At 43.8% G+C, this 9,780-nt stretch overlaps 1 protein-coding gene across 1 annotated transcript in view; it reads right to left on the bottom strand.

Moving 5' to 3' along the window:
* Positions 1 to 877: 877 nt before the first annotated feature.
* Positions 878 to 9,780, bottom strand: part of EEFSEC (eukaryotic elongation factor, selenocysteine-tRNA specific) — a 103,713-nt gene continuing 94,810 nt past the window's right edge. Inside the window, exon 7 of the mRNA XM_082060016.1 lies at positions 878 to 1,824. Within this exon, the coding sequence (XP_081916142.1) occupies positions 1,640 to 1,824 (185 nt within the window). The 3' untranslated portion in view covers positions 878 to 1,639. The remainder of the gene's footprint in view (positions 1,825 to 9,780) is intronic.

Raw genomic sequence — 9,780 nt, 5'->3', positions numbered from 1 at the left:
AGAAAAATGGGGAAGGAGAGGTGACAGGGGGATGAAAAAGCATTATTTTTCACTGTAGAAGGACACATTTTCCAGCACAAGGCACATTAAGCCATGGCTGAAGTTGCCTCCCTAATTCCCCTGGGATCGCGCTGAAAGCAAACCCCATAATCTTAAGGGATGTGCTAAAGCTTCACTGGGACTCACTCAGCAGAAACTGTTTGGGATTATTCCACAAAGCGCTAATTCTGTTCCGATTTAAAGGGGCACCACCACCCTAGTTCAGACACCAGACCTGCTCTGTCTCTCCACTGTCCAGTTGCAAATATCCTCTCGACAGCTGATACTTTTGCCATTTGTATCCACTTTGGTTACCTGGAAATCAAAAGGAAAAGACTGAAAAACACATGATCATGTGAACATGATGGACTCGTGCCCATCAATGGATATTTGATTAATAACACTGAGTGTCATTAATAATATAACAATAACAGGATTATTAAGAATGAGTGTAGCAATTTATTTACTCCCATGTGCAACTAATGCACTTACATTATCCATGTGGTCACCTTCCACAGCTGGCTTCAGTGAATTTAACACCAACAAGCAGCAGATTTGTTGTTCAAAAGGCAGGAACTAACACTTTCCATGCTGCCAAGCCTGAGTCCAATTTCTGTGCCAGACTGGAGCTCTCGGACCTGTGGAATTATTGTTAAGTTTTCACATTAAGGTGTCCGATGCTTTGTAAGTAACATAGAAAGGATATTACCAGTGCTCACCTCTTTATAAGCCTGGGACACGAAATCCAGAGGAAGAACTAAAGCAGCCATGAAATCCCTATTAAGCAACAAATGGTTTCTAAAGCATTGTGGAGATGTTCATTTTACAAGGCTTATACTGCAATCTTCTATCATTATTTTAATGAAATAAAGCCCTTGGCTATTTCCAGGGGCAACTTGTTCTTTCACACACCAAAAACCTTTTGAGTACAAAAAAATAAACCAGTTCTGGAGTCAGATTTGCTGCAGAACAGGCAGGAAATACAGACAAGCTATAAAAATGCCCCTGAAGATAGGTTCTGAACCTTCGGAACAGCAAACAGGACAATTAAGACTCCCAGTTATGCACATCATTATGTTTAATATGCAAAACATTTCTAGATAGAAATCATAGTTATAAAAAGCTCCATCCCCATCTCTCAGACAGCATCTCATATATTTGCAGCTGAAGGAACGTGAAACATCCATTTCAGGTTTCACCTTTTACATCGTGTGCTTTCTAGACCCCAATTTGCTGGGGGAACTGAACCAAGACTAATCAGCTTCACTTTGTGGGTCACGTGAAATTCACATTTTGACCAGATTTAGATTAACAAACTCGGAAACCAAGAGAAACTTCCAAACAACTCTCCAGCAAACCAGCCCTGTTAGAACACACCCGGCGGGTGACGTTCTCCAAGAGGCCAGGGAGATTTAACACGGCAAAGATGACAAAATAAGCAGATTCTAACAGAACAAAACCAGATTGCAGAGATCTTGAAAGGCAGCAGGAGCTTCCAGGCTCTGTTGGTGACGACGGAACAGGTTTAATGCGTTCAGAGAAAAAACAGGTTCCACCTGAGTTTATTTCAGAGTTTGGGCTTTCAGGTGCAATCGCTATCTCAGGATTGAATCATTTTCTTCTGTGTGTCAAAGACGTATCTTTTAAAGAGAAGAGAGATGGTAATAGGTTGGGCTGAATCGTTCTTGCTGTTTTCCTCCTCTTTGGTTGTATCTCCCTTCCCCGCCTTTGATTTCTTCTTGGAGGCAACAGTAAGAAGCGTCTTGGTCTCCGGCTTCAGCCCATCTGTAAAAAACAAGAGGATGCATGACAAACATGCTCAACATCACGGCAAAACTTGAAACAAGCCTCAGCAGATCATTCCTATTACTTACACACACCTCCCAAAGTGTATTCTCATCACTAAGAATATTTATAAAAGTATAAATTATGAACAAAAAAACAACTGGTAAACACTAGAATTATATTCTGTCCTAAGAATCAGAAGGTTCTTGAGTGTCTTCAGTCTGCTTCCCAGACCTGCTACAATCAGACCGCCAAGGTTGGAACAAACGACACCATTTTGGGTTTGTTTGCTGGGTTTTGTTGTTGTTTCTGCTAAACCACAGTATTTGTTAAGGGTTTCAACTGTCACCTTTTAGCGGAGCCAGAATTAGGCTGCACAGGATTCCAGGGATCTAATTTTAGTCTTTCTCCAGGCATTTGTACCAAACAACATTTGTCCTTTTCTACTTAAATAGCTACAGTTTATTACACTTTTATATTTTCTTTTAACTTGACGCATTGGTGACGTTTTAGATGAGAAACACAACATAGCAAAGTCCAAAGAAATGCTGTAAAACAAGAGATGCGGCCCCTTGGAAGCCCATTGAGCGCCACCCCAACCCCTGCGAGGCGGATCTCCGGCGTTTGGCCAAACTCAGTTCAGGTATTTTTAACCTGTGGTGTCACATAACCTTATCTCCAACACTTTATCGGCTTCCCCCTCGTATCGAAATTCAGCTGCGGGTTCTCGTATCACGGCCCCACAAAAAGATCGAGACGCTTATGATTTCCTGGAGACAGGAGGTCTGCAGCTCTGGCACAGCCGCACCCATCGGGGGACGCGGCCCCAGAGACACCTTCTCATCTTCCTCCTGTGGGTCGCAAATTGTTCCCGGTGGCGGCATTGCCACCATACGGCAACGGTGAAGGAAAGCCAGGGAAATGCCCGTTTGCCGTTTCATAACCAGGGTTATTAAGCAGCTCGAAGGCCCCACGGTGCGGTCATGGGGAGACTTTTGGAGATAGAGGGATCTGCTTAAAAAAACCCCTAATAAATAAGTAAAAATACTTAAAAACCCAAACACACACAACAAAAAACCCACATAGATGCATGACAAAACAAAAAACTCCCACACCACCAGCCCAACCTACACCCGCCCAACCCAACGTACACCTCCAAGCCCAACCCAACCTACACCGCCCAAGCCAACCTACACCACCAACCCCAGCCCCAACCTACACCGCCCAGCCCCAACCCAACCTACATTGCCCAAGCCAACCCAATCTACACCACCAACTCCAACCCAACCTACACTGCCCAGCCCAACCTACACCGCCCAAGCCAAGCCAACCTACACCGCCCAGCCCAACATACACCACCAACCCCAACCCAACCTACACCGCCCAAGCCAACCCAATCTACACCGCCAACCCCAACACAACCTACACCCGCCCAACCCAACGTACACCGCCAAGCCCAACCCAACCTACACCGCCCAATCCAACGTACACCACCAACCCCAGCCCCAACCTACACCGCCCAGCCCCACCCCAACCTACACCGCCCAAGCCAACCCAATCCACACCGCCAACCCCAACCCAACCTACACGGCCCAAGCCAACCTACACTGCCCAGCCCAACCCAACCTACACCGCCCAGCCCAACGTACACCGCCAACCCCAACCCAACCTACACCGCCCAAGCCCAGCATACACTGTCAACCCCAACCCAACCTACACCGCCCAGCCCAACATACACCGCCAACCCCAACCCAACCAACACCGCCCAGCCCAACGTACACCGCCAACCCCAACCCAACCTACACCACCCAAGCCAAGCCAACCTACACCCGTCCAGCCCCAACCTACACTGCCCAACCAAACAACTAAACCAACCAACCAAAACAAACAAAAATAACAAAACCAAGCAAAAATAACAAAAACAAACAAAAAACCTAACAACAAAACAACCCCCCCCAAAAAGCAAGAGCACAAGAGAGGTGAAAAGCAACACATGACGCATGTAACTCCATAAACTCCAACTCACACTGAGGCTCAGGCAGGATCAACTTTGCAGAGCTCTGCAAGATGTTGGATTTCCCACCCAAGACAGCAGCCGTTTTCTCTTTACAGATGGCAGAACATACCAAAATAAGTAATGATTATTTCTCTGGGAAAATAATCGAGACTGTTTTTTCTTGGCGGCTGAGAAGTCTGACAATGACTATCTTTGCACGTGTAAGGTTCAATTAATCAAACTAGATAATATAGTGTGGCTTGACCACATACTTATTACGTGATTGTATTACATTGTATAGTTGTGTTCAATGCAGCTGTTTCGAATTTTTTAATTGGATGCTTTCATATAAATCCCATTAATATCATTAGCCTTACAATCACTCAATCTTCGTTATAAAAAATCATTTATCATTACATGAAAAGCAGCTTATTTCCTATTTGGAAAGCTTGAGAACATCTTGGGTGTTGCCAGAAAATAAACAGCAACAGTTAAAACAGAAGGAAACAAAATAAAGACAGCAAAAAGAGCGATGTCACGCAGTCCTGCTCTCTACCTTTGCAGGATTTATTTTAAATTGTATGTTTTCTGCTGTTTTGAGCTACCCAAGTGTCCCCAAACAGAGTTTCCACTGCTTTCCTGGGAATACCATCTATTTTTTGCACAAAGAAGCATTTCGTTTTCCTTTCTACTTGGTTTCCCTTTCTGAGGCTTATCACGATCGCTAATGTTGCTGTTACTGGCACGTTACTGTTTAAGAAAGATGTTTAACTAAATCCTCTCAGAAAGACACGCTTTAAATTAATTAAAGCAAACAAATCCTAAAACACTTCTATTTATGTTCGTAGGCTTCGTGAGACTCTAATTTCCAAAAAAATGCTAATTGGCGGAAAGGAGGGAGGAAGGGAGGAGACGTGGCATTAAATTCACAGCCAAAACGTCCATTTTCACTCTTGCAGCCCCAAAGATGAAGTAAACCCAGGTTCAGAAACTTTCAGGGAGCTCTCGGAATGCCCAACACATCCCAGACCCAGATGATCTATGGTGTTTAACCAAAGAATCTCATTTTGAACACATTTTGAGGGAAAAAAGGATACGCTGCAGATGGAGCTGTACTGGGGAAAACGGATTTAAAACAGCAATCTCAGCCTGTCATTAACTTGCACATATGGAGAAGTTGTACCTCACCTGCACCCCTGAACACCTATTTGGATTGAAATATAGTATATAATGGGTAAGAAGTCTACGGAGTGGTAGTTCCCAGCAGGACGATGAGGGACTTGGGTAGCGTTAAATTCGTAAGATATCGAAGTGAGCCGATCGGAGCCCACGGCACAGGGGTTGGGGGGCTGGAACGGCCCCCGTTCCACACCGGGGCCCGTTGTGGTTTTGGGCGCCGGTGCCGGGAGGTCTCGGGTCGTCGGGAGCGGCACAATCGGGGGGGTTCATCGACCTCCGCGGGTTTCTCGCGTTACACACGATGCATACTTTACATTTCACAACACCGAGGAAACGAAGGGCAATATATCTGTCACCGAAGAAGACATCAGAGCTTTAATAGCTGAAATGACGGGTATTTTTAGATGGAGGTCTAGTTTAACTTACTTACATTAAGGGTCTAATCTCTCCTGAACAATGGCTACGTTAGCTTGAATACATAGTGAGAAATCTGTTCCGTTAATTAAGTGCTGCCTGTACGACTCGGATTTGTAGCAAATGTTAATAGATTTTTTTTTTCCCTTCGTCTGTTGGACAATTACTTTATTTTGCCAAGTTGCTAATGGATTACAGTGAAAAAGATGGTGTGTTCAAAAAAAGACGTTAAATTCAAAGTTCTAAGAAATGCCTTGCATACAGCAGTGGGAAATACCTATATATTAATGTTATTAATGGGCAGTCCTCAGAGGCACGTAAGATATTTGAGAGCTTAGCAAATTCATTCCCATCCATCATAACCGTGTCTGTAACAAGAAGTGCCCAGATAGGTCTTATGTAAAAGGTACTTGCAGCATCAACTAACCCAGGTTAGATGTGAAAATCCAGCTGTAAAATAGTTTAATCCACTTCATTCTTTCAGTTTCAACTACCGTTAATGACTAACATATAAGAATACACACTATTAGCATAATATCCTTTGTCTCACCAAGGATTTAATTCAAACTGGGCCATTTATAAGTGCAAAAAAATAAAGGGAGAATTTTCAAATTTAAATGAAAAGTGATACCTCATCAGGAAAAATACCTTCCAAGTCTAAGTACAGGTTTACATGAACAAAATAAAGGATAAACACAATATTTTAGCCAATTTTCACAAAAAGAGCCACCAGCTGCTTACTGACTTGCAGTAGTTCAATGCATCGCAGCCTGGAGTTTCACAATTACACAAAGCATAAGTGTCCAATACCAGCACATTTTACTTTTGCTTTGTTTTCATGGATGAAGGCTGATACAATATCTGCTCTTCCAACTAATCCATCGGCAGGGGGACAGGGCACCGCTCTGCTTTTTCCCCATAGACATTTTATTCCAACTGTTACCTGTCACCACCTGCTATTCTGCCCTTCACAACTTTTCAATCTCTAATCCAACTTCATTTTTCAGATTTCCTCACCTCCACATTTTTATTTCCTATTTCCACGGATCTCTTCAATATTTAGGAATCGTTCTGTCTCTTGCAAAGCTACCGACACATTGAGTTTGAATGGAAGAGTTTCAAGACTGAATGCCAGACGCAGTTTAGATGCGAATCAAGATACTACGGCATCTCCTTGTAGCCCAGCCAGGGACGGGAGTCATTTTAAAGCAACTGATAAACACATCATTGAAAACAGGTGTAATAATATAGGTACAGGGCAGGTTTCCAGCACAGCCAAGAGAACAATCCATTTTGCTGAACTTCAACAACTCCCTTCTCACATGCACACATGTAAAAAAAAGTCGACTGGTAACTATCCCAAGTAGCGCTGATGAACGTGGAGGTGTTTGCTTAAATGATCACACACTTTTCTTACGGCATTAAAAAGTGTTACGGAGGGAATCAAGCTAAAAGATTTCAGGTCTACTGATTCATAGGAACTTTGCTGTCGGGTAGAAATTAGAAGTTCATCCTACCAATAGCAGCAACTGTATTACACCGGCCGCCTGCCCCGGTACCTGCTGTGGTTGCTGGCTCAGGGTTCTTATCACTGTCTGAGGACAAAACACATTAAGGCTACACCAGCAGTTCTTGCTGCAATAGAAAATATTCCTCTTTGCACTTGATATCAAGAAATTCCTAGACTATTCTTCACCTGCTATTATCTCCAAGCCTCCTATTCCATTCGGGAATTTCCGAGCAGAGATTCAGTGGGATCCTGAGCTTGGATTTTCCCTCCTCTAAACAAAATATCCGGTTCACTTGCTCTGAATGCTGCAGGTAGAGGACTCAGCCACCTGAAATTGCTTGTTCCCTGTCAACACTCAAATGTTAAAAATGGACTGAACATCAGAAAACAACTTACCAGAGCACAGTTGATATACTGGAAATAATTTTTATCCGAGGCAAACGTGACCTTTTAATATGACAAGCAGACTCTTTCTTTTTGAGTGAAAGAAAAATCAAAAGAGCAAAACTTGCAAGAGGCAAAGGGCTGGAGACAATCCTCACTTACAATGGATTATTCCCAACAGCTGGTTTTCACCATTTCAGGATTTCCTTAAATTTAACCCTCGGAGCCTGAGCCCTCATTACCCAGTTAAGGAGCATGTGTTTGCATCAACTCTCCTGCTGACACAGAGAACAAGAGCTGGTTGACCTGAAATTCACAGTCTGATGCAGACGTTGTATCAGTTATAAACTGATTGGTTTGTTTTCAACAGTTATATATATTCATCCAAGGCTTTAAAACCCCCATATTTAACCTGTGTTCAAAGAGGGGTACAAGGCTCAAATACAGCACTCTTACCCATTTCGGATTCTGACCAACTTTAAAACGATAACCATAAATCTATCATTGCTTTGGGCAAAATTAATAGAAATGCCAGTGGTACAAGTGTTGGCTCTCCCATTACCACAATGTATGAGTGAGCACATGCTGCTTCTCCTCCTAGTCCCAAAACATGCCAGCAGTTCTTAAAGAAAGAATTAGCATTAATCTGTGCCCTGAAAACATGAAAAGCTCATGTGATTATCCCTAAAGTGACGTTCTGGAGTTTTGATTCAAACAAAAAGCAGAAGCATCCCCAAAAAATCAGAGGATGAAATCGCCCAGCCCCTCCTGTTATCTTCTACAGACAGAAAGGACAAGAATAACAGAAAATGTACCAGCCTGATGCCTGAATTCTCTACATTAAGTTACCAAGGTAGCAACTCCACTTTGCTCCTCCTCGGTTAAAGATACCCGAAAATCCTACCTTTTGATTGTACTCAGGCTAAGGTGGTCACCGTTCTCCTTCAATATCCCACTGAAAAAATAAACCCTGAGCTGCTGAGGAAAAAGAACCTCACTGTAAGCCTTCCAAGAACAGCAGCACCATACGACTCTGCCCATCAACACGGTAAGAGGAACATCAGCCATTCCCCATCACATCCAGGTGATGGCTCATCCAGAGACCGCTGGTCCTGCCCAACTCGGCATCTCGTTGCCTGTCGTGAGCACACGGAGCTTCAACGAGAAGAGGGATGAGACCCGTGGCCTGAGCTGACCAGGCCCTGGATCAGGTAGGAATTCTCTGGTCGATATGTCAACACCTACCAGTCTTTCTAGGGCAAAGATTTAAGCACAGTGTGCCTGTGAGAGCCAATCTGCTCTGCTCCCAGCACCATGACCACAAGCATAATGTGATTACCCAGACAATTTCAGTGTAATAGTTGATGAGAGATCCACTCAAGAAACAAGGAATACTCCTTTCCTCGTGACCCTCAGGATTCGAACTTCAATTACTTTCACCGATCAGGCGATGATTTTTACTTATGTAAATCCCTTCACAATTCTCCAGTAATTCTATTCTGAATTCACACCACCTTTCCCCACATCTCTTGTCAGCTCTCTCAAATATTTCCAACTCCAGAGTAGATGCAGATTTCTCTTCCAGCTGGTACAAGATCTGCTCTTATCACCTCGCTTGGCTTGTGAGTGTTAATAGGGTTGAAGTTGGCCAAGGAGGGCGATCGACCTCCATGGGGACTGGAAAGCAGACTCTGTCCTTCCAAATAAGAATCACACTAATGCCTTGGTGTGGCATTTGGGATCTACACAAAATAGCCACAACTCATTGCTTGACGACAGAGAGCAGAAAAAAACTTCTTAAAGCCACTTTTGAGCAGAACTAGACTGTCCCACATCCTGACCAAACACCAGCAGAGGAATTGCCACAGTCCCAGCTTGGGAGATTCTGTTTGGAAACGCTTAACTACTAAAACGTTCTCTCATAAACTGGGGAACGGCTGCCCCAGACCACAGCATGGAAGGTGGCAGTTCAGCAATGAACTGAATTGAGTCTTGTGTATCCATTTGTTAAGTTTATAAAGGCTTTTGGACTGAAAGCCATCACTACAAGAGGTGGCACTGCTGGAAATAACGTGGATTTCATTACGGGCTCCTATTTAGCAGGGAAAGGGCTGCTCCTTCTTGATGAGGAAGACAGAAGCTGTTTTAATTCAAGAGGCTGACCTGGGTGAAGTTCAGGCCAAGGCTGGACTTGGAAAACTCTCACATCAAGCCGGACACGACCCTTTCAAGCTCGGTGCCAATTCCACACAATGGCTTGAACCGCGCTCTCCGGCAGCCCTTAAAGGCACATTTTGTATCTTGGCTTTTGCTGCAAGCAATCAAGCAAGAATGCAAGAAAACAAAACTGTTTCCCAAGCACTGTTTGCTGGTGCCATAATTAATATAATCAAACAATTCCACAAATTGCTTCCAATTGCTGGCGTCACTTTCATGTGCAGAGCCAGACTTTCAAAGAAGGGCCCTTCTTGTC

Source organism: Streptopelia decaocto (assembly GCF_964273445.1).
Source record: "Streptopelia decaocto genome assembly, chromosome: 8".
Lineage (NCBI taxonomy): Eukaryota > Metazoa > Chordata > Aves > Columbiformes > Columbidae > Streptopelia > Streptopelia decaocto.
This window is presented reverse-complemented; position numbering and strand designations above follow the sequence as displayed.